Consider the following 25,821-nt stretch of genomic DNA (forward strand, 5'->3'; position numbering starts at 1 on the left):
TCTACGACTCTTACGGGTCGACCCCGACAGCAGCCATTTTGTTCTCTTTTTCTCTCGCGTGTCTACATATTTTTTTTTGTCAGTCTGGAAGCCATTGGGTCTGCTATGTACTGCGCATGCGCTTGTTTACTAAGACGTTGCGGATCACTTCTAGTTCAGAGTTGTGGGGACTATATATTGCTTTAAGGAACTGAATTAAAATCACATCTGAATATGTTTGTTCACGAGATAAATCATGAGAAAACATGGCACGTTATCATCCATCATCCTCCGACCTCTTCCTCTTGTGTTTGTCTTTTCCGCCAGTAAGGTCTTCTCGCCAGTAAGTTCTGCTACCTGGCATGCCTGCAGTGAGTGTTTTAGTTCCGTTCTCAGTTTTTACACTTTTAGGAGTATAAGTTCTACCTTCCTAATCTGTGTTGGGTGAATAATCCAACTTTGTGAAGTTTTATTAGCCATTTTGCTCAGCGAATTTCTGTCTCTGTGTGTCTCTCCTCAGAGTTCATCTAAAATGGAAGATGTCTCTAAGCCTCCGTCACCTTCCGCTGCAGAGGCTCAATATGACCAAGAACTGATGCCAGACCAGAATCTAAAGAGTCTTGGAGATGATCAGGACCAGAAATGTTGTCTGGTAAATCCAGATGAAGATGATGTTTCTGACAAAATGCTTGAAGATCATGATCCTCATCTGGATCATGAACCAGAGGTCCGGACAGAAGACAGATTTCCAACACAGACTTACGAAGAAAACACATCAGGACAGTCAGAGTTCAGTCCAGTTTCACAGGAGAAGATCCAGGATTGTATGAACGAAGGTGAGCAGAAACTGTAAAGCTTCACTGCAGTCACTGAGTAAATGACATAGTTTGGTTTGCAGGAGAGCTGGGTCAGACTTTCTGGTCCAGTACTCAAATCTTACCTAAAAAACAGGGACTTCTTTGTATCAATAGGTAACTTCTCATTGGACAGAAATCACATGTGGTGGTTCAATCCTGGGATACCTCCTATTCAATACTCTATTGAATAGGAGCTAACTTGAGCTAACATAGACCATTCTATGTTAGCTCAAGTTAACATAGGAAGTAAGATTAGTGTTAATCATCATAACTATACAGATGATACAAAACTCAACATTACAATGTCACCAGATTCAAATGCTTTGGACAAATCAATGTGTGGACGTGCCATAACCCTTTCCAGCTGAACAGAAACAAAACTGAAGTTATCTTTGTACCTCAAGAGAAACAATTTAGAGTCAGCACACAGCTTCAGCTATTGCAGCTAGAAACTAGAGATCAGGCCCAAAATCTGTAATGATGGACTTAGACTTGAACATTCAGAGACACATAAAGACAGTTACAAAGTCAGACTTCTGTTACCTGAAGTCTTCTGTCACATTTGCGTTTACATTTTGTGAAGAAAAAAGTTGCAGTCAGATTTTTTTCCAGAGGTTTTTGTGTCGATTTGTTCAGTGGTTCTTGGTGCAGCGCCACCACAGGCGAGGGAGCGGAAAATCTTTTAAAGGGTTTGGTTTGTTTGACACAGTGCAGTGTGAAAGTGAACCACAGCAGCTGAAAATATAACAAATATGACAATTTTGTTACCCAATCAAACCAAGTCGACCAGACTATAAAGTGTGAAAACAGTCTATAAAGAGCATGGTAAAAATATGCAATCTTCTGTAAATTTCAATTGTTATACAAGTCTTAAATTTCAATCTTAATGGTTTTTAAAAAGTCTTGAAAGACATATATTTGAATTGGTGTGGCCCTGCTCAATCAACACTTTAAAAAAAGAGTGGGATAAAATTTCTGCTGTGAAAGACGGATGAATTCAGACAGAATGCCACCAGTTGTTGCAGCAAAGTTTTGATTTTCTCTACTTTGGTAATGGGGAACCTGATGTGTGTTTTTTGTAGGTGAACCTTCCGAAGACCAGTTTAGTTTACGTCTTATAAACCCCAAAGCAACACATTAAAACTTTCCCCGTGCTGGAGACGAACCTACCTTCTCAAATTAAATGAGAGGTTGAAGTTTTTAGATAGATCCTGTGAAGATAAAGCATTAATTCACAGTTTAGATTGTTTCTGCAGAGAGTTGAGCACTGAAAGCCTGGGAGGTGTGAGTCTGCAGTCGGTCAAGGTGCACCAGGAGAACCACGGCAGGAAGCAGGTTGAAGCGTGATAACACCTTTATTCTGGGAGGCATGTGCTCTTCTGCACTGTGAGCGCTGCGGCTTTAACATGAAGACCTGAGAACCAAACCAAACGTCGAAGAGGCCTCAGAAACAAACAGAAACAGCTCAGAAAGTCGCAGCTTCACCGCAGTCACTGCTGCTCTGTTTGATGTGACAATACCTTGCTTCAGGATCGAGCGTTACAAAGCTGCTGATTAAGGAACGAGAAATGAGAATCTGTGGGTCAGCCGTCAACCTGAAAGAGACAAACAAAGGCTCTGAATCCGCAACAAACATTTCTAAAAGATGCGGCCCGACCTTTGTCTCCATTTATAGGATTCTTTAAGTCCAACAACATGAAGAAGTGACATAAAGTACAGCGAGGATCTTTAACTGTTTCTGCTTTCTAGTATTTTTTCCTAATAAAAACATGTTGTGCATCAGTTTGGTTCCAACTGTGAAAACTACATGACAATAAATTTTTGTGCATTGTTTTCTAAATAAATTGCAAAAAAATATATAATTTGAATGTAAATCAAAGCAAACATTTTTTATTACGGTAGAGTTGAGAAAAGAAATTACAAATATAAAATAAAATTTTAAGGGTGGGAATTTGAAACTTAAATGTACTGATACTGTATGTCAGTATCAGTTTACTGATACAGACCTGGTATTGATGTTATCAGTATTTTGGCTCAATTTGCCCACCTCTGTCAGAGACACCAAGAACAAATGTTTTATACTGGTCGCTATGATGTCTGTAGTTTTAGTTTTCACTGGTTCAGGTCACTCTGGTGGTGAACCTTTCCTTAAACAAGAGTATTATGCTTCCTTGACAAGGTTAGGGTAGGCCTATGGGCTAAACATGAAACATGATCATTACATTTTGTGCACATTTTTAGATAATCAGATTTCAGTCTGATAAGTTCTGCCTATTTTGAGCTCCTTTAAGGACCTCTTTCCACTTTAAATCTGAATAAGCTGCTGCTGGCTACACCCTCAACTCTAAGCTCGAACGTAAAAATGCCTGAAAACCAATGTGCAAATATATAACCATACATCTTTGAAAAGCAGAAGTAGAGAATCCTGCACAACAACAAGAATACAGCAAGTGAACACCAGTCAACCTCTGGCGTTCTTGGGTTGCTAGGTGATGGGCTGGGCCCAGCTGGGGTTGCTAGGTAACAACGCAGTTCCCTTCCATTGTGACGCTACATTCCAAAGGTGTTTGAAACGGCTCATTTTCCAGACACCAAATAACATCGACTTGTTGCCAAAAAACTTCTGGATGATTTTCTTTTAAATGGTTGGACTGTTTTTGTAAGCAGTGGAAACTCAAATGGGAAAAAAAAATAGCGAAATGTGAATTCTGCCTTAAAGGTCCACTTTAAAACTTTGATTCTGCCCAGTTGTTTTGAGATTACTGCTTCCCATTTTTATTCTAGGTTCAGATTTCTTTTTTAATGTGAAACAGCTTGTTGTTTGTTTTTATGATGCTTAAAACAGCGCCTTCTAGAGGTTCTTTACACTTTGCATGAGCTTATGAAAACTAAATCACACAATATCTCTCTAAAAGTGTCTTTTTCCCCACCAATCAGCCTCCAGTGTGTATCAGAACCGATCAGGTCCGGACCTGACGTCTGCTCCGTCCAATCAGGATGAAGCTGGGGAGTCAGGTGGCGGCGTGGCGGCGCTGGTGGTCACTGAGGCGGATCAGGTGAGTCCAGAGACAGAAACAGTCTTTATTCATGAGCTGAGCTCCTCTGTTTGTTCTCAGCTCCACGTTGAGTTTTCCTTCTGCCTTTAAACGGCGTCTCTGATCAAAGCCCGGCCCTCCTGACAGCCTTTCACTTTCTTCTTCAAAAACACTTTTCTGCTCACTTTTTATTACCTCTCCTCAGAGTCTGTGGGTTTAGGATGTAATTATACCTGTGTGCTTGTCACACAGTAGATTTAAGAGACGTTGAATGTTTTCAAAACTCTTTTTTTTTTTTTTTGCCTGTGAACTCTTTATCGTATTTTTTTATTTAATTCTGAGTCGTGCATCCTTTCATCACCAACCCGAAGCTCAGTTCATCCTGACACTTTTATTCCTGTTTTCATCATCGTCTGTGTTAACTGCTCATCATCTGCAAACACTCACATTCAAAGCTTTATTGTAGACGACAGCAGCCATGAAGTCCAGATCAGCACTTCATTCACTGAGACACACTTCCTCCGGAACATATGGGGACATAAAACAGTAATAATAATAAAAAAATATCACTGTTTGAGACATTCTCAGTTCTTTGTTGGCTCTGAAATTGGACGGTTTTAACCCAGATGTTTAACAGTTTAACGATTTCGGTTTAACAGATGAAAAATTACGTTTTAATATATAAATTAGCAGATTTGTTTGTTGTTGTTTTAGGATAGATGCAGTTTCTGTTTTCAGCTTTTTTTTTTTTACATTTATGTCACACCTATTTCTGTTTAAACTAGTCTTCCAGTTTAACCCAGTGCTGTTCTAGATTAACCCAGTGATATTCTGGATTAACCAGATTCCCTCCTGATTAAACCAGTGATGTTCCATCTTAAGCCACTGCTGTAATACGCGTTTAGCAAAGTTTTTACTTTATGTAAAACTCATAGGCCCAAATTAGGTGAGTTGTATTAATATTTTGGGATTTTTATAAATTATAGGGCAGTAGCCCAGGGCTACAATGTTTTGGGAAGGCCCAAAGGTTTTTATTGTTATTTTTGATTAATGCGTTGTTTGTTTGTTTTTTAATTGTACTTTATATAAAACTTATAGGCTCAGACTAGGTGAGTTGTATTAGTTTTTTGGGATTTTTATGAATATAAATAATATTCAAGTGTTTGAAAAATTATGTAGTCGTAGTCGATTTCTTTGGAAACAACGTGGAGTTATTGGCTAAAGGACGTATTAAACCTTTATTTATCAGTTTGTACCTCCCGAAGTATATGAGTACCTATTAATGTGCTCTAATTTGCATTAATAACATTTTTCCTCAGTAGTTGGGACACCAAAATTGTCTCCAGTCCAGGGGCCCCCATCCTTGTGAATCCGGCCCTGGACTGAACCAATGGATCCGTTCATCTCTCCACATCAAAAACACAAAATCTTACCAAGTATTTTTATATTAGTCATTTTTTAACATGTTGGTATCAATCCTTAAATAAAACCAGGCCGATATTAACAATCAATATTTGTTTTCATCTTCTTGTCATTTGTCTAATTTTATTTCTGAATGTATCAAAATAGTAGAGAAATGCATATAATATTGGTAAATATTGATATCGACCATATGTTTTATATCGGTGCATCCCCTGCTAATTATATGAATTACTTCCATTTACATCCTTAAAATACCAACATTTTCACTTAACTTTATATTTTGGTCCGTCTGATGATGTAATTTCTAAATATAAAATGATAGATCATTTCATCAGTTAGTCAGTACTTTCACTAGACTTCTTACCAAATACTTTTTACTCTTCAATATTTCATAGACGAAGTAGTGACACTCTGACTTCAGTACGATGTTTATGAACACCTCTGGCCTTATTTCAAGTCAACTAAGATATTTGGACCGAAGTACTTGGTATTTGCAGTGTGGAGTCCTGGATGGTTTCCTGCAGAGGGAGTAAAAGTTTGTTTTGGTGACTCGGTGCAGGCCCAGAAGCAGGTTTATCCCTTTGTGGACCTGATAGGGACAGACCTGCAGCATTTCCTCCGCTGCTGAATCGCTGCGCTGAGTGGAAGGAAGTGGTCGGCACCGCCTCTGATGGAGGAGGGAAGGAAGACGTGTGAGAGAGTTTCTAATATACTTCCACGCTTCCTCGCTGAAGTGAAGCACCTCCAAATAAGTTTCCTCTGCAGCTCGGTGGCACACAGCGCAGGAGCACTTCAACCAAATTGACTTTACTGATGTGAATTATGAAGATACTGATATCATGCATAAAGTTATTTCGCCCTCAGTAGAATTCAAATAAGTCCTCCCTGAGATGGTGATATGGGAACTAATATGAATGCAAATAGGATTAGGCTCCTGCATTAGTGTCTGATAAACAATTTACAGGCTTGAATGTTCACTGGGGGTTCGCTTTCTCTGCTGTTTGGGGAAAGAGGCAACGAAGGGGGGGCCCTCATCACCTTATCAGGGTTAACCCTCCATCATCTGCTGCTGTTAGCCTTCACCATGCTGCCGCTGCTGGAGCTGCAGGCGCAGGAAAATAATGAAGACAAATCTAAATGCAGCCAATTATTGGAGAGGTCCTCACAGGCCGCATGAAGCTGGATTCTTCCTGTTTAAATCAGTTTTAATCTGTCCTGAAGGGGGGAAAACGCTGACAGAGGACGAGTTGAAAAATGAAATAAAAACATCACTGCGAGGAAACAGACGTTATAACAAAGGACAGCAAGCAGGGTTCGAACAACATGTGAATCTGCAGCAGGTCTCTTTCTGATCAAACAGCGACAGGAAGCGAACAGAATGACATCAAGGATGGCTCACCAGCTGCAGACAAACTGAAGGGGTTGTGGTCGTATTAAACCCCTTTTTATCGTCACCTCCGCTTCCTGTTTGTCTGCAGAGTCAATATGTCGTGCCACACCATGCTTTCTTCCTAATTCTGAGGTTTTATGTATGAAGACAAACAAAAGGATCAGTCAAGCAGCAACAGGAAATTACAACCATCATTGCAAAAACAAAATCTTATAAAGTATTTTTTGTCTAGTTTCTATTGCAAATATCTTAGTACACGTGAAATAAGACAAAACTAATTTAGAAGTAACTTTACAGCAGGATATAGGAGCTTGCTGTAAGTGAATAATTCCACAATGTTGAAGAAAAGTACTAGCAATACTTGAAATAATCCATCAGTTTGTAGATAGAAAAAGGCAGTAAATTTCCATCAAAAAATATTCACGAGTTACGAGATTAATCTCAGAAACTTTCTAGAAAAAAACTTGACATTTTCCGAGTTCCCGAAAATCTTTTACTTTGAAACTCAGAAATTTCCTAATTTTTTTTCTAAAAAAATTTCTGAGATTAACCACAAATGTGTTTTTTAAGCAAATGTTTGACTTTCGAAAATTCAGAAATTTTCTTGTCTTTAATGTAGATTTTCCAAAATTCATTTTAAATTTTCTGATTGTTTCCAGCCAGTTTTTGGCTTCTCAAACCCAGAGATTCCCTTTTTTTTATTTTTTATTTTTTTAATTTCTGAGATAAATTTAAATGGTTTTATGGGGGAAATGAGGACACCTTGATATGTTGTAAATAATATTGCATAAAAAGGGTAACATAACCAATCTGCATTATGTACCATTTTTTAAATCACAATTAATAACTAAAATAATTGTTAGTTGAAGCAACTGTGTGGCACACTGGTTTCTACTAATTTCTGGTTTAAATCAAGTTAAGGTTCAGTTTATGAAGCACACAGAGATAAACTTGTTTTTCTCATGGATGTCCGACATTGCTAGTAGCCCCACTATTTATGCCGTTAAGTGGAGTTTCCTCACATACCAGGACGTCGTTTCGGAAGCGGCTGAAGCTGCACCCAGTCCGGATTAAAAATCTTATTTGAAATGCAAAGTAGTGTCATTACTGTTTACAGTAACCGCCATGTAAACCTGGAAGTAATTAGCTGGAATCAGAATGATAGGTGCGATGTTTCTTTTCTCGGGCCTTCCCGGTGAGGCTCTGTGGACCTGAGTGGGAGTTTGTGTGATAATTAGCCCCCCTGGGACTGCCGTCCTCAACAGTTAAAGGACAATCACAGCTTTGCGAGATGTTAAACTGCAGCTGCTGGCGTTTGCTGCCGACTGAGGCCTAATTGGACCGAACAGGCCCCGGCCTCCTGTGATGGTGAGCGGCGCGTTCTGTCACAGGCACGCGGATATTTTGTGGAGCACCAAACACGCTAATATGCTAATATGCTAATGTTAAAGCTACTTGAGAAACGGACTATGAAGGTTTTGTGTCACCGACGTTCAACACCTAAAATATTATTTTTTGTAAATAATGCACTCTGTCATTCCTCTAGATGACTGTATTCAGCGTTAGTGATTTAAAATCTGTTAAAGGTAAAGGAAAATAAAGGACCGTTTGAAACTGATTATTATGAAGCTAGCAATGCCAAGGCTGCACAATATTTTTGCGGAGTTGGATAGTATCTAATTACATTCACTTGGGTAACTGAGAAAATAACTTTTAGTAGTATTTCTTCTACGCCGTATTTTTTACGTTTACTTGAGTAATATTATTACAAAGTATCTTTACTCTTGAGTAAAATTACCGGATACTTTTCCCACTGAGTTACTGAACTTGATTTAACCAAAATTTCACAAGACCTGCAATTTTTGTCAGTTTCTTACGTTTTATATAAAAATAAATAGATTTAGATTTTTTTTGGCAATTATAGTATTTATATTTATATTCCCTCATAATTTTATATTTTGGTCCATTTGACGTAATTTTTAAATATTAAATGATTTATGTTTTGATCTATTTGGACCTTTTTACCGAATACTTTTCTTTACTCTTTATTGAGTAAATTCTCAATAAATTAAAGAGTGGATGGCTACTCTTTACTTGTACCTGAGGAAATAAATGTTGAAATATTGCTACTCTTACTTAAGTAAAAATTTTGGGCACTCTACGCATCTCTGATTGTTAACATGTTTGTCTGACCGAGTCTGAGGTTGGGTTAGGTCGGTCCTACTTGCACACGCCAGAAAAACCTCCAGCTTTGGGTTTAAAACTTAAAAATGCAGCAGAAAATTCCATTGGTTCCTTGAAAAGACCTCTTTAGTGGAAACAAACCATCATTTTACTCAGTGATGTTAGTCAGAACCAGTTAATCATTTTACAGTGTAGTTCTGACATGAATCTGTCTCATTTCTCTAGACTCGTCGGTCAGCAGCAGTTCCTCAGAGAGCACCGAGGCCTCCGGACCTGCTGATTCCTGCAGCCATTAGCGTGAGCAATCTGATCTCTGGCAGCGATGGAGGAGACACAAACTTCTATGACCTCCCGTCTCCAAGGAGTGACTCCTGCTCTGTGACCAGGAGGGTGAGCGGAGTAAAACGGCATCAAACACATGTTCAGATGAGAGAGTGTGTCTATCATTGCCCCAATATGTCCAGCTGTAATTTACAAATCGAGTTGGACAACCCTGTCTAGTTGGTTCTCACCATGGTGAACAAATTTTCAAGAGAGCTGAAAATTATGGTGTTTATCCAGGTCATTGGATGCAGCTTTTTACGTGTGATGGCGTTCAAAACAGCATTTGATGCCTCAGATAAACAGCAGGATTTTCGGTGTTGAGAATGTATTCTTGTAAAGGCATAAAAAACACCATTTTGACAGAATGTTTACCATAGTTTGTGGAGTCCTAAGCATGAACCAGTGTTTTTTGTGTGACGTTTTATCTACATGCATGGTAAAAATGGTGATCTAAGGCACAGTTGATTCTGCTTGGACTCAGATTTGTAGTTGCTTTCTTCTTCTTCTTGAGTTTATTGGCGATTGGCAAACAACTATTTCATGAACATCACCTGACCTACTGGTGACAAATGTGGGTCAGAATAGCAATATTGTGTAAATATGCTTAAGAATTCTGCTAAAATTATGCATGTTGTCTTTTTTTCACAAGAAAAGGAGAATTATTAACATATGTTTTGCGTCAGTTTTAATACAATACTCTCATGTTTTAAATTTGTACTCTATTAGTGTTATCGTGCTTTAATTTTCCGATATTTTGCTGATCAAATTATGAACCCATACAACCATGACTGTTCATATGGGTAGGAAAAATTTAAAAAATGAGTTATACATAAAATTATTAATAGGTTTCCCAATTACTTATGTACCTACTACTTATTACTAAATCAGTATGGAAGTATTTTAATCAACATTGAATCAAATATCGCACCACCATTTACAATTCCTAACTCCACCTTCTGAACCAATGAGAAGGAAGCGAAGTCACACCGTCAGTTTTTAGACAATATGTGATGCTGGAAAATATGCCATTAATGTACAAAACAGCTTTCCGTAGAACTATCCATTAGGTTTATTCTGCATCAGAATCTCCAGGGAGATGCGACCATATTCATGTATGAACAGACGCCTCAGATGTTAACGGGTCAAACTTATGGATCGAGGCCAAATAAAAAAAAAGAAGCTGAATCATCTCCATTATAATCCTGTAATTTTCCCCTCAGTTTCATTTATTGGTTTGTGAACGACCCTCTCTGTTGGTGTCAGCAAACACGTGTTGAGTTCAGGCTGAGTTTGAATCTCCAGCTGATTTACATGTGAATCTCATCCTGCCGGGTATCAGAGACCTAAACGGGCCCCGCCGTGTCGAGACGAACCTCTGAACTGAACAACGGCTGCCGTCCCTCTCAACAAAACGCTCATGTTCCACTTTTATCACCGTCTCCGCGGAGGGGTCACCGGGGCAACGACGAGCCCGCCGAATGACGCTGTACCGTAATCATAATTCCTTTGATCCCCTCTGCCCCCCGGAGTCTCCGACAACGAGGGCCACGCTGCAGAACAGAAGGCGGCGGTGGCTCCAAAATGGCTTTTTCATCAGAAACAATCAAGCGGTGGCGGCGGCGAATGAGAGGGCAGATTACATAAGGCCGGGCTCCCCATCGACAGATAAGACGCTGCAGCGCTGCGGGTATCGGTCTCATTAAAACGGCCTCACTCACACTCGCCGCCTCTCAATCCATCCATTAGCAAAACACGATTGTTGGGAAATCTCAATTAATATGATAATGAGGGGAGAAATTTCATCACTGGAAGGGAGCCGCTGGTTTTACTGGTTCCAGCTTCGTGTGATGCTCAGAGTCTTGCTGTAGGAACGAAGTTTGATCTTTTCCAGATCAAGATCTTCAAGAGTTTATAGAGCCACATGGATAGGGATTATTCTGGGAAACAATAGTTATTATTTACGATATGTAGTTGTATTCAGAAATGTTTTTATTCAGAATAATAAGCGGCATTATAGCTGCAGGATGTAACTTTTATAAAACTTTTTTTTACATGTTTCTTGCACCTGTCACCATGTCATGATACTATGGTATGAGACAGATAATCTGGAAGAAAACCCCGAACTCCTCTGCAGCTCAGGTGGAAGGTAGAGGAGATCGATCTTTTCACAGATTATTTGTCTCTTACTGTTATGACATGGTGACAGTTTTAAAAAATATGTAAAACATTTTATTTAAAAGTAACTGCAGCTTTTAAACATAAAGGTAAAATAGAAAGCTTAGAACAGTTCTGCAACTAACAGTTATTTCGGTAATTGATTAATTTCTCAATTATTCTGACGATTAATTGATTAATAGAATTAAAAAAAATTCTGTTTCTGCAGCTTCACTCTTCAGCTCCCTCCTCTATGCTTTACTGCTTCCAGATCTGAATATCTTTGAATTAATTTCATGTGTGCTTCGGTCTAGTGCTGCGACTAATGATTATTTTAGCTATTGATTATTCAATTATTCTGGTGATTAATCATATAAAATATTTGCTACATTCTGCAGATTTTTCATGTAGATGTGGCTGTCAGGTGAGTTACTTCTTTTAAAGCTGACAGCTGATTCCTGTAGATATGTCTTCTCGTAAAGCACACGAGCATTTCTTTGCTGCGCTAACAGCTTGATCATGCTCTGTGGCCTCCAACACTTTTGGCGCCTTCACTTCCCAGCATGCCTCAGTCTCAGGTTAAAACTCCACACTTGCCGCTGTTTTTTCCCTCGCTCGAAGACGCTGACGTGGGAGGAATTGTCTTCTCTGATCAGTGAGGAAACAGACGTGAACGGAGACAGCTGCGTTCCTGCTGCTCTCTATGAAGTAAAGAAGCAGAGTTAAAGATCCTGCAGAGGTCATGAAGGAGATAAGCAGCTCCAACTGTCAGCAGGGACTCAGCTACAATGAAAGAGAAGCAGAGACAGAGGAAGACAAGCCTGCAAGAGAAGTAAAGGCACAAACCTTGAAAATGAGTCACTTCTCATTTCTTTATAATCCAGACGAAACAGTTTGACAGACATGAAATGATGTCTTAACACCATAAAGCAGCAGTGTCCAAACTTTTTGTCACGAGTCAAAATGATCAAGTCAAAAGGAATATCTTAGATAAGCATAAGCAGACAATTCTAATTAAACAAGAGGAAACAGACTTAAAGAAGCCTGTTTTTTTGTTATGAGAGGGAAATTTAAATCATTGTAGATCCAAAACTTAAAAAGAGTTTCACGTCATTAAAAGACAGACATTCAATTTGCAAAATAAAGAAAAAAATGGAGCTTACTCCCAGCAATATAGATATGATATGGGTCACTCTCTTGTGAAAAATGCTTGCTGTATTAACTGAGGTTCAAAGGTGACCTATGATGGTTCCTTGAACAGGTTAGAATATGTCTATGGAATACACAAAACATTTTCATTACATATTATTTTTGCACAATGTAATTCTTAGATAATAAGATTTTAATCTAGTCAGTTTTACGTATTTTGAGATAAATTCAGAATGAACTGTTTTAGGGCGTCTTATCACTTTAAATCCAAATAAAGTCCTGCTGGCCAAACCCCTTCACCTCAATGTTTACTCTACTATGTGAAAATGGCTGCAAACGGAGGTGCAATTATACAACCAAATATCTTTGAAAAGCAGAAGTAGAGCCTCCTGCACAACCAACAATAATGCAACAAGTGATTGCTGGATGGTAAGTCAACAACAAAACATTTGTCTTTTCTAGTAGCAATTGTACAGCACATAGCGAGGTAAAATCAGCTGACCAAATGGGCTGGACTCGACTGCGGTTGCTAGGTAACGGCGCTGTGTGACTCAACAATTGGGAGGTTTTTGAAACGGCTCATTTCCAGACACCAAAAAGCAAACATTTTGTCAAAAAGCAGGTGTTTTGTTTTTAAGTGCTGTGGTTGTTTTTAGAAGCAGTAAAAACCTATATAGAAATATATATTATTCAAAAAGTGAATTTTGTATAATAGATCCCCTTTAAAAAACAGAATTTGCTACATACCGTAGTTTCCCCACTCATATAATTATTATTATTATTTGTTTTTCCCCCTCCAGGGGGTCCCCTTGTGGGCTCTAGTGTCCCCCATATGACAGTAGGCTGACAGGAAAGGGGGAGTGAGAGGGGGGAAGACATGCGGCAAACGTCATCGGGTCCGGGAATCGAACCCGCGACGGCCGCGCTGTGGACCGAAGGCCTCCAAATGTGGGTCGCGCTATCCCCTACGCCACCACTGCACGCCCCTCATATAATTTTTTTAAATCAGTTTTCCATTCTTTATTCATTCTTCACAATAATCAGAGACCAGAAATCTGCACCTCATTTGTCTGTCCATCCTAAGAAGAGCCTATTATGATACAGTCACAACTAATATACCTTCAGATGTCTGCGCCAACATCTCTGAGTTTCAGAAGTTTGATTTTACCTCCTCAAACTTCCCTTTCACTAAACGATGGGTGAAACTCCACCTTCCCCGTCCTAACGACCTTGAGGGAAGTGGGATTATGGAATCTCTTCACGTCATAAAGCTTAGTCCTGTGTCAGTGGAGCGGACTTCATCGGAGGCTTTAATACGTTTTGATCCGGCTCTCTGGACTGTGGAGGAACGTCTCAGTTTCAGACCCGCCGAGTTGTGAAAAAATGTGAATTAATGACGAAGGTCCGGCAACGAGCTTCTCCTCATCATCAAGATGAGATGAATCTGCCTCTGGTGGTGGTGCAGGATCGAATGCCATCTGGGGATTTGATGAACGGACTCACAGGTCGTTGAAAGATGATTTTAAGTCTTTCTAACTGGAAGGATCAACAAGTTCAGCGCTAATCATTAGCTATTTATATCTGTGGACGTTTTTATAGAAAGCATCAAAACAAACCAACTGCAGCAAACAAGCGCAAATATTTAACACAAATTAAAGGTTTATATTAATATTTAATAATAGCACATTTTATTTGTAATGTCCTTTTAGTCTTGAGATCTTAAAGGGCTAAAAATAAAACAAGCAATTACATTTGTTAGAAAATAAGAGGTTAAAATAAACATCTAAGAAGGTAAAACATATTTGCTGAAATGTTTTTGTTTCATAAGACCCGCCTTAAGACAGTTTTAGTACATCTGAAAAAAGACATATATATATTATCGTAATTCAACAATTACATTTTTTTTTCCCCTGGTCATAATACTCCAAACATAAAACTCAGAAGGAATGATTTGATTTTTTGAAAATATTTCCTGACATTTGTAATTTCTGTTTTAGGAAAGAAAGTGAAAATGAAAATCTGACATTTTATTTTTAAGCCGTTCACTGCAACAACAGTATTTTTTGTCTAGTTTTTAGTAAAAATATTTTACTAGACTTGAAATAAGACAAATCTTACTTACATCTAACTTTCCAGCAAGATACGGGAGCTTGTTTTAAGCCAATATAGTGATTATAGCATTAAAAGGTTCAAGTTCAATGGGAAAAATGTGAATGGGAAAGTGAAAATGTCTGCAGGTGGAAGTAGTACTTTCTACCAATATTTAAAAATTATTGACTCAAAACAAGCTACTACTTCTTGCTGAAAAGTTACTTGTAAATTAAATTTGTCTCATTTCTAGTCTGAGATATTTGCACTAGAAACTAGACCAAAGTACTTGGGAGCATTTTTTGTTTTTGCAGTGTAGTCAGGTGTCTTTATTCAGTGGGAAAAAAACTTTAAAGGTCATGTCAGCCTAAAATGGAAACATCGTCAGATAAAACTCTCCCTTCTAAATGTTGCGTCTCATCCTCCATCGTTTTGCACCTCGACCCCTCAGGTTTTACCTCCCTTTGCTCTTTGCCTCCTTTATCTGCTCTGCAGGGCTTCAGCGCCCGGCAGCACCTTGTAAACGCCAGCAATTAGGACAGGCAATTGGCATACAAGAGAGCCACTCCTGGATGGTGATGAAGAGGAGGCAGCAGGGGGGTCTGACAGAAGATCTGAGGAGGGGGGAGGAGAAACCAGCCGGCTGTGTTTTGACAGGATGAATAGACGGAGGAGTGGAAGTGGCTGGGAAAAGCTTTTGTTATGCAAAACGGAGGAAAAACTGGAGATGATTCCTGTCTCCTCCAAACTGACGGAGCTGAATTTAACATGGAGTCAGATCTGCGGGAGCTGCCTTGTCTCGTGAGGGGACTCTCACCAACCACAGCAGCTGACTGCAGCTGACCGTTTACTCTACTGAGGGTGAAGAAGCTCATTTAGGGTGCGTTCACACCAGCACTGTTTAGTCCACTTTAATCAAACGCTACTTGGTTTTTCTACAAAGTCTGGTTTGTTCGGGGAGGTCTGAATCCGCAATCAGACTCTGATGCTGACCAAAAAAAGTGAACTCTGTACTATGAGATGTGAAAAAGGCTTGGTTCGATTGGACCTAGCCTTGCAACATGTGTTACATTTTCAGCTGCTGTAGTTCACTTTCAGACTGCTCTGTGTCAAACAATCCCAATCCGTTGATAAACCTGTTCCCCTCCTCGCCTGTGGGGGCACTGCACCAAGAACCACTGCAGGAAACCACACAGAAACCTCAGAAGAAGACACAGAGCGCAACTTCCTTCTTTTCAAAATGGAACGTTAGCGTTTGTAGAAAACCATAAATCATTTCTCCTGCCAGCACTAGACTTGCACATTTGTTTTGTTGTATTTACCCAGAATGCCATGCGCTATAGTTTGATTCCTGCTTTTAAAGCAACCTCAGATCTACTTGGCGTTCACATGCATTCAAACTGATCTAGAGTTCTCTTTAATCGAACCAAGGCTGAGTATTGCAGGCCAGAGTTCACTTTTTTGAAATTCATATTCACACTTACTCAAACAAACTGGGCTCTCTAAACAAACAAGCTGGAGTTCGATTTGGACTAGGGCTGGGTGATAAATCGATCTTATCTATTAATTGAATTATTAGTTTTTGAAGCTTTAATTCCTACTTCTGTGAACTTTTTCCCCAAATAAAACCACAGAAATCATCTCTTTCTTCAGATATAAACTTACAAACTGAAATCTTCTCAGCAAGCCTTAATTCAGCAACTGTGGACGTCCAAATTCTTGTTTTCTTACCTTTAGTTCACCTCTGAAACAAGCCACAATCATTTAGTGAGACACCTCACCGAGACTGTGTTGGATTACTAATGAGGTAGAAGAAGAGCAGCTTCCTCCTCCTCCTCTTCGTCTCCTGGGACTCCCTCCTCAGCAGCACACCAACACAGTTAACGTCCATCATAGCACCGGGACGCTGCAGGAGAGAGGCGATTGTTTCCTCCGCCTCCCCTCCAACAATCCTCTTAGGGATTCTGTTCCAGATATTCAGGTTTCACATCTCATCATCAACACCAAAAATAAGAGGCTGCAGCTCATATCTTAAAACCAACCCAAGCAATGAGAAGAACAGCGAGTATGAGTGTGGATTGCTGCATCATCGAGTTATTCTGGGTCAAATCAACAATTGAAAATAATGGAAGAACAATTAAACCAATAAAACTCAACAAAATCGCAAAATTATCTAAAACTAGACAGACACTTCCTAAAATTTTTAACTAAATTTATAACTGAAACCAATTCTAATCTAGACTGGAAACTAGTATAAATCCAGATGCTAAAAAAACTGTTGCCATGGTGAACTCAAAATGACACAAACCAAAAATCTGGAACAAACTTCCAGAAAACTGTAAAACAGCTGAAACACTGACTTCCTTTAAATCTCAACTAAAAACCCACTTGTTTAGAGTTGTATTTGAAACGTAATCAATAGCAAATTTATTGACGGAATCTGACTTGATGTTGTGTTTTGTTGTTGATTCTATGTTGCATTGTGTTTTTGTGTTTGATTTGATGTAAAGCACTTTGAAATGCCTTGCTGCTGAAATGTGCTATACAAATAAAGTTTGATCGATCGATTGATTGATTTAAATTTCATTCTGGTATTCTGCATTCTTGTCAGCTCAAAGGCCTCCGCACCAGCAGGGGGCCCCCAAGCACACTAGTAATCAAAATTCTGGTTTATAGATAAACGATTTGGAGGTCAGTATCACTTGAAGGAAAAATTCATCTTGTTTGACATTTTTATCCTCATTTAAAAACTTATTTTTACATGAGTTTGTTATTCCAAGGGCATATCATCAACAGCCGTCTGTTTTATATTATGTTGTAATCTTTCCCATAATAATAATAATAGTTGTTATTATAATAATCTCAGATGTTTAATGCACATTTATTTCATTCATGGATGAAATAAAGCCGATATTAACTGAGCTGTGTTGATCAGCTAGGTCGTATAACGTAGAGTCGGCTCTGATTTAATGTATTTATTGACAGTAAAATGTCAAAAACCAGTTCAAAAATGAACTGTCAATGTGTAAAATGTCAACGTGTTTTTATAAAAGCCATGAATCAGATTAAATGTTTTGGTGGGGTTGATGTTTTGCAGAGTGAAGAGGATGATACGAGGAGTATCACTGCTTCGTCAGTCATGGTGAGTTTAAGAGAAACGGTGTGTGTTTGTGTGTGTTTGCACTCATTTAAATGATCTATTTACAGTCTTTTCTGATACGTTCAACAATCTCCTGAAGATAAAAACCGCACATAAAACAATCGGTTTTCTGTGTTACTAAGATAATATTTTATCTCCGTACATACAGTATGTACTACGATACAAATATCTTAGCATACTTGAAAATCTGTTTTTGAGTGAAAACGTGTTTGTGCCACAATTAATAATGAAATCAAGGTAAAAGCCAAAAAAAGAGAAAGCTAACTAAAGAAAAATTCTTGGTGTTATTAACATTTTCCATTTAAAAAGATGTAAACTTGCTCATCCTAAAAAATTTACAGAAAATGTTAGTACCAATTAGTACCATTCTAACTGTGATTTGGGGCCAAACAAAATTAATTCAAGGACCACAAATGGGCCCTGCGCCTCACTTTGGAGAGCACTTGGTTAGGTTTAAGGACTAAGACGTAAAGTGAGTTTAGGTTTATGTTGATGCATGTCAATGTTAATAGTATAGGCCGGCGGTTTTCAAAGTGTGAGGCGCGCCTCCCCTGGGGGGCGCCAGAGCACTTTAGGGGAGGCGCGGTGCGAGGGAAAAAATAAACCGGAAAAGCTATCTGCTTGCTGTCTGCTGATGTGAGAGAAACGTCTTTTACGCACACGATCAACTCTGTGGATTTAGGAAAAAGTTGGTACTGTGGGGTACGCGTGTGGAGCGGGGATCAGTGGAAATGTTTCCCACCTTAGAGGATCTTTTGGCCAGTGACGTCAGTAACGTTACTGACGTCGGACCACTTTTTTCAGTAACGAGTAATCTAACGCGTTGTATTTCAAATCCAGTAGTCAGACTACAGTTACTTATCAAAATCATTTTTGCGTTACTGCTTTACTATCTTCTTTTGTTATTTAATCGTATTTCCTCTACACGTCTTGTCGAGTGACCGACGTCTCTATGCGACAGAATAGAAAAATCCTTCTTAGAGTTTTCCAGACAACAGTGGACCACACAAATTACTCACGTTTTTTATTTTTTGTACTGTTTTTTTGTACAATCTCCTCTTCAGTTCAACCTTATCAGTGGAGACACATTGTTGATGTTATCATTATAAAATAACTTACAATTAAGTATTAGCAAAGATCAATGTGATTTTCACATGAGGCGGAGCGTTGTTGTTAGCAGCTGCTGAAAGTAACTAAAAAGTTACTTTTAATGTAACTTAGTTACTTGCAAGTCAAGTAGTCAGTAATCTAACTAAGTTACTTTTTCAAGGAGTAATCAGTAGTCCGATTTTAGTTACTTTTTCAAAGTAACTATGCCATCACTGGTTTTGGCCAGAGCGGGGCTGAAGGTGGAGTTTTTACAACATGGAGCTCATGTCACAGTTCGGGGGGGGGGGGGGGGGGCGCAGCAGGCATTGTGCTCCTTGGAGGGGGGCTCACCCTTTCATGACTACCTATACTCTAGGTATAGAGTATAGCAAAGGTTATTGAAATGAATGAATGAATGGAAGTCAATGCAGAGTTCTTGTAAAGATAGAAAGATGTGATGTGTGCGTGTGTGTGTGCGTGAACCCTGCAGTGTAAATGTTTGCTGAGCATCGTTTAGCCGCTGGCTTCCAAACAAGCTGCCCCCAAACCGTTCCCATGACGATACCCCGTAATCACCGGCGTCTGGGATGCAGAGCTGGCTGCTGATTGGCTGTGACAGCCACCCACTGCTGTCAGACTGGAACCAGCAGGGTAACTGGAGATGAGCAGAGGTCGGCTCTGGAACCTGCTGCTGTTCAGTCAGAGAGCCGACTGCTTCTGTTTCCTCACTGCAAAAACACAAAGTATTACCAAGTATTTTCATATAGCTTAAACCGCAATATTCCTTAGTTTTGTCTTATTTCAAGTATGATGCCTTACTTTCAGCAAGAATAGGAGCTTTTTAAGTCAATAATTTATTAATACTGATGAATTGTGGAATATTAGTTCCACTGGCAGAGCTAAGTAGCTAAATAATTTGCCAGTGGAACAAGGCTTTTACTTAAAACAAGCCTCTATATCTAGATATAAAGATATATCTTTCAGTATAAAACAAAACTACTTGTAACCTAGTTTTGTTTTATTTCAACTGTACTAAGATATTTGCACTAGAAATACTTGAAACCAAAGAGAGATCCTTACTTTCACAAATATATTCTGATGTTATTTAGCTTTGTAAAATCAGTTTCAGTGTTTTTATCAAGGTGTGCCAGCAGCGAGCGTTTGGCCCGGAGCCGCGCTGCGCTGTCGGGTTGAAGGACGGCCTCCCTCTGAGCTGCTCAGCTGCTCTAATTAACACGGAGGTATCAGGTAAACAGTGCCGCCGGCCCCACAGGCCGCTGATTAAACACCACTAATGACATTGTGACCCTTCCTCGGCCCGAGGCCCCCGCCGGGGCTAAAGGGCAACCAGGACGAGTTTGTCTTTTCTACACTGTCCTTTGCAGAAAAACAAATCTGCTGAAAACGCTGCTTCAAAATCTCAAACGTGTCTTAATTCACGACCTGCTTCCTCTGAATGTTGTGAATGAATCACAGCAGAAAAACAAAGGCTCCCCCAGACGATGCTTGCAAGTTTCCTTCATCATTGAGGAAATTATGTCGCAATAGTGGAGCATGCTAATGCTAGGGGGGTTGCTAAGTGACTGGCGGAACTCTGCTGGGGTTGCTAAGTGACTGGCGGAACTCTGCTGGGGTTGCTAAGTGACTGGCGGAACTCTGCTGGGGTTGCTAGGTGACGGGCGGAACTCTGCTGGGGTTGCTAGGAATTGGGGTTGAGCTTGGCAGGGGTCACTAGGTCAGGGGCAGTGCTTTCTGATGTATAATTTTACATTCTAAAGGTTTTTGAAATGACGCACCAAAAAACATGAAGTGGTTGCCTAAAAATGGCTGGGTTGTTTTTTTAGATGTTTGGTCTATTTTTAGAAGCAGTAGAAGCCCCAAATGAAAGTATAAAAACTTGCAAAATGTGAATTTTCCATTATACGTCTCCTTTTTAAATCTGCTCTCTGAACTGAAGCCTCAGCATCTCCGGGTTTCATCCTCCTGTTGAGCTGAAGAACATCTTCTCTCCCAGTCTCTGTTCCACAGGGTTCAGCTGGATCCGCTGGAGAAGGACTGGCTGAGGAGTTCAGCTGTGGGAAACATGGCCGCTCAGCGCCTGCTGCTCGCTCAGGACCCTGGCCTCGTGTTGAAGAAGGTCAGCTTCTGAAACTGAACTTGAACTAGGAGGAACTACTCAGTAATTGAGTAACATTTTTACCAAACACTTCTTTACTTGGAGTGCTACGTTTTACTTTTACTTGAGCAAAATATGTTGAAGTAGTGCTACTCTTACTGAAGTACAATTTTTAGGTTCTCTACATTCCTCTGGCCAAATCTAGTTCTTATAACTGAAAGTATATTTGTTCAGTCAAGCTTAAAAGAATTGAAAATCTAGATGCCTTTCTACAGTAACTTTCTTCAAAATCCATCTAAAGTTTTGGATCTACAATGAATAACATCCAATTTGTACAGCAAAAACCCAGATCTGACATCATTTTCTTGATTTTTGTATTTTTTCTTTTCACTCAACAAGTTTGGCCCATGTGACAAAAAGTTTGGACAGCCCTGATCATCTTCAAAAATGTATTTAATGTGGAAAAAGTCTTTTCCCCAATTTAACCCATATTGTGTTTGTTTCCTCTCTGCTCCCATAAGGACTTCATCACTGTAAGTAAAACATAAACCCTAATATCAGTTTGTTTTAAAATAATGACAGCTGGAGTTTTAAAGCTGAAGTATGTAACTTTTATAAAAAATTTGAGACAGATAATCTGAAAAGATAGATCTCATCTACTTCCTCCCTGAGCTATTATAGCCGTCTAAAGAAATGCATCATTCCCGACCAAAAACAACCAAACCAACCAGGAGGAGGCCATTAGCGCTGTCAATCATCCTTGTTTATGCGCTGCTAAATATACTAATGGTGGAGAAAGAACTTACCATTACAGGAAAACCTTTTATCCCCTGTTATCAGTGGCTATGCTAACTAGCCTTAGCATTCACAACAGGATCCGATGACGGGAAAAAGCTGTAGCGTAGCAAAGAGTGAGGGAGCGGCGCGCATACTGGTAGGCCTGTCACAATAACAAAATTTATTGGGAAAAAATTGTCCCATAAGTTATTGTGATACACAATAATATTTTTCAAATAATATGGTAGTAGTGGCATAATAATGCAAGAACGCATTCTCAAAGATCAGTAAACGAAAATTGTAATGAACATTTAACATTGGAACTGGAAGACATTTTAAATATCCCAAATAAATAAACAAAACAACAGAAACAACAAATAAAACTAATAATAAAGTCTCTGTAAACCAAATTGTCCTTCAACAAAAAGGGTTAGTTGAAACCAAAGTGGCAGACTGAAGACTTTTGCCGTCCAGTTTTTGGTAGAAAAAGAGAAAAACAATAAATTTAAATGGAAATTATTTTGTTTGTTGAAATTAAGTTTGTTTTAATTTATCATACGATTAGTTGCTTATTGCAACAGGCCTACACACAGGTATGATTGACAGCGCTAAGATCCGCCTCCTGGTTCTGATTGGTTGTTTCTCGTTAGAAGGCAGAGGAGCTGGATGTATTTTTTCACAGATATTCTGTCTCACTTTCTACTGTCGTGATATAGTGACAGCTTCAACAAATATGTAAAAAACATATTTTTAATAAGAGTAACATACTGCAGCTTTAAGTAGAAATTCAACAACTGACTGCAGTAAACATGTGAAACATCCCTTATAGTGGATCAGCTTCCTGTTACCGTGCAACCAGGCAGTGAAACTGGAAAGCTGAGCGCTTTGAGAGAATAATTGGCTTAAAGGAAATGAAATGTTCAAAGAGCCGTAAACACGTCGGTAATCTGCTTATTGGAGTGAATGGAGGAGAATGTGGCGTTGCAGAGTGACGATCCTATTAGTGTGGATAAGACGCTGCTGAGAGTCAGACAGCAGGTGAGGATGAGGAGGAGATAAAGAGGAATCTCATCAGGAGGTCAGGATGCTGTTCCATCACCAGAGAGCTTAAATAAAACCAGAACCAGGAAAGAATTTTAACTTTTTACGTTTTTATTCAAACCACACTGTTCAGTGTTGAGGTGGTTAACAAAACCGATTTGTATCCCGCTCATGTTTTCTTCCTCCTGGGATCCAGACTGTTCTCTCAGCTTTAAAGTCTTCTAACTGAACAGTTGTCTAGGATTTCTAGAAGCTTTTCAGAGTTTTACTTTGTTCTCAGGTTGTGTAGTAACTAGTTACATTTACTTGAGTAATTTTTAAAAAATGTACTTTTAGGAGTATTTTTACTACTCTTCCCTTTTTGCTTTTACTTCAGTAATTTTATTATAAGGTATTTCTATTCTCAATTGAGTAAAATTTTTGGATTTTCTACCCACTGAATGAAAAACAAACGTGTTTCAACCAAAAATCCACACCTGCAGTTTTTGTTAAAGTTTCATAAGTTTTATATTTAAAAAAACTAATTTGGAAACATTTTCTTTTGCCTGATTTTATTGTTTGTTACCTATATGAATTATTGTCATTTTGGACCTTAAAATGCCAAAATTTCCTCTTAACTTTATATTTTTGTTAATTATTAAATGATTGATAATTCCATCAGTCACTCTGTATTTCAGTAGACTTTTTACCAAATACTCTTTCACTCTTACTTGAGTAATCTCTTGGATGGCTACTTTTTACTTTTTTACTTACTTTTACTTGAGCAAAAATATGTTGAAGTATAATTTTTGGATACTCTGCTTGTACCTTTTTTCACCCAATTTGTTGCATTAGCATTTTTCAGATCCTGAGCAGATTTCATAATTTGAACAGATTTCGAAGTTGAACAGTTTTTATGATTCTGAACTCATTCCTGATTCCTGACTCTATTCAAAGTGATCTGGATCAGTAGTTCTCCAGGCTTTGTCTTTGACAGTTTGACACTTAGCAGTTTTCCAACTCTTACCAGATTTCTAATTTGGAACAAGTTTCTAAATCAAAACAGATTCCTGAATCTGAACAGATGAGACTAAATTTCTTGTTTCTGACTTTCTCTGTTGACCTCATGGGATGGGAACCTGGATCTTCATGAAGGGGGTGAGTTAATTTTTATTGGCTGCTTTAAGAGAATCCGTCTGGTGGAAATGACTCAACTTAGATTTATTTTGTGCTGCCGGACTGCTCAAGCATTTGCACATAACCTCATCTTAAGGGTGTTTTCACAGCTGATAAACTTGGTTTGAGCGGTGGAGAACGATTGCAGCATTTGTTACATTTTCAGCTGCTGTTCATAATGCATTGTGTCAGACAATCCAAACTGATAGAAAGACATGTTCCTCCTCACCTGTGGTGGCGCTGCATCAAGAACCACTGAAGAAAAAAACACAAAAACCTCCAAGGCACAACTTCCTTCTTCACAAACTAGAAACAGAAATGGAGTAGCTTCAGATTTTAGCGATTGTAGGATTTCTCTTTTGTCTTGGATAAAACACCACAAGTCATTTCTCCTGCTAGCGCTAAACGCTCACGTTTGTTTTGGTTGTATTTACCCACAATGCCCTGCTTTTGCTTTTAGAACAGTTTCCAGTTCACTTTGCATTCACATATGTATTAAAACCATGTTACACTTCACTTCAACCAAACCAAGATTGAGGTTTGTAGGCGGAGCAAAGTTAGCTTTTTTGGTTTAATTTTAGAGAGAGCCACTTCTCAGCAGATGCTCAGTTTTACCAGGTGTTTGCTAATTGCTGCTGGCTAGTCTGAAGGACCTGACTGGGGGAATCACTGAGGACGGGGCGTCTGTGAGGCAGACGCTCACAGTGAAACAAGAAAAAAACTTTAAAATATTGAGTTAATTTGTTATTAGTTATCAAATTAAATTTATACATGTAAATATATTGGGCTTAATAAGTCTTAATTCAACAACATGTAAGAAATTATCTTTTTGTCTTTTTTTTTTAAAGTTGGAGCTCCATTTTATTAATTTTTTTGAGTGTAGGAAGGTCAGCTCTGAGGTGGAGCTTCGTCCTCAAGGCGGGGCTAGGCCCCTCCAGGCATTTTGGTTGTCTGGAGATTAAAGGGTTTCTCAAACATGAATGAATGAATTAAAGCAACACTCCAGGTATGATTTTGATGAGGCAATAACACCATAACATAATCTAAAGCTCAATAAAGTCAATTTTACATAATACTGCTCCTTGAAAATCTGAGATTTTATTCTTAAATCGTTTTGCCGAGCCCTATTTAAGATGGAACTCGGAGGAGCATTTCGATGCTCTGGAGCAGAAATTACAGCATCGGTGGCGTAATCCTCGTACCACTTAGGCTCATTTTCACGCCTGGCTGGATCAAGACGGAGGGAGTAAAATTTTCTCCTTTTCGATGGTCTCCTTCCTGCTGCGCCTCATCCTGCCCGTCACTCTGGATCCAACAGATGCTGCTGCAGGCAGGCAGTTGGCAGCTTGTGCCAGGTCACCGCCGGCAGTCCTTCCTCCTCAGAGAGTCTGACGGTGGGCTGGACTTCCTGCTGAGCCTGACGGGTGTCCGCCATCTTTCACAAACATGTGAACGTTTGACACAGAACGTCTTCAGCTTTTATGCAAAAGCTGCTACTGACTGATGGGTCTGATGTGAATTACTGTTAAAAATCCAGTAAAAACACAGAATCTTACAAAGTACCTTAATTTTTTTAGTCTAGTTTCTAGTGGTAATACCTTAATACACTAATTAGTTTTCAGCAAGATATGGGAGCTTGTTTTAGTCAATAATTCCTTAATATTGATAAGGAATTGTTTCATTTGGAACCAGAAAAGTTAGATAATCTGACAGAAGAACTGTGAACTTTTTCCTCATTAAGGAATTCTTGACTAAAATAAGCTCCTCTATCGTTCTGAAAACTTCTTTATTATCAATATTATTTGAAAATTAAAATATATACAAAGTACTAGTACTACTGACAGATTGTTTCACTTATAACAGGAAAATGTCTTGTTAAAAAATCTGCCAGTACAACCAGG

At 39.0% G+C, this 25,821-nt stretch overlaps 1 protein-coding gene across 11 annotated transcripts in view; it reads left to right on the plus strand.

The window, feature by feature from the left end:
- The first annotated feature begins 9 nt into the window (after nucleotides 1-9).
- LOC122836166 (ankyrin repeat domain-containing protein SOWAHC) overlaps nucleotides 10-25,821 on the plus strand; it is a 38,540-nt gene continuing 12,728 nt past the window's right edge. For 6 of the 11 annotated variants that reach the window (XR_006371418.1, XR_006371419.1, XM_044125898.1 and 3 more), the window contains exons 1-7: nucleotides 12-322; nucleotides 500-815; nucleotides 3,774-3,892; nucleotides 9,093-9,257; nucleotides 17,680-17,724; nucleotides 20,846-20,968; nucleotides 21,469-21,480. Coding sequence is in view for 9 of the 11 variants with exons in the window: in XM_044125898.1 (XP_043981833.1) it covers nucleotides 236-322; nucleotides 500-815; nucleotides 3,774-3,892; nucleotides 9,093-9,257; nucleotides 17,680-17,724; nucleotides 20,846-20,968; nucleotides 21,469-21,480 (867 nt within the window). In the remaining 2 variants the exon portion in view is untranslated. Of the gene's footprint in view, nucleotides 351-499; nucleotides 816-3,773; nucleotides 3,893-9,092; nucleotides 9,258-17,679; nucleotides 17,725-20,845; nucleotides 20,969-21,468; nucleotides 21,481-25,821 lie in introns of all 11 variants that reach the window. The other 5 variants (XM_044125900.1, XM_044125902.1, XM_044125905.1 and 2 more) reach the window with 3 other exon arrangements.

The sequence above is a fragment of the Gambusia affinis genome, linkage group LG08 (genome assembly GCF_019740435.1).
Source record: "Gambusia affinis linkage group LG08, SWU_Gaff_1.0, whole genome shotgun sequence".
In the NCBI taxonomy this organism is placed as follows: Eukaryota; Metazoa; Chordata; class Actinopteri; order Cyprinodontiformes; family Poeciliidae; genus Gambusia; species Gambusia affinis.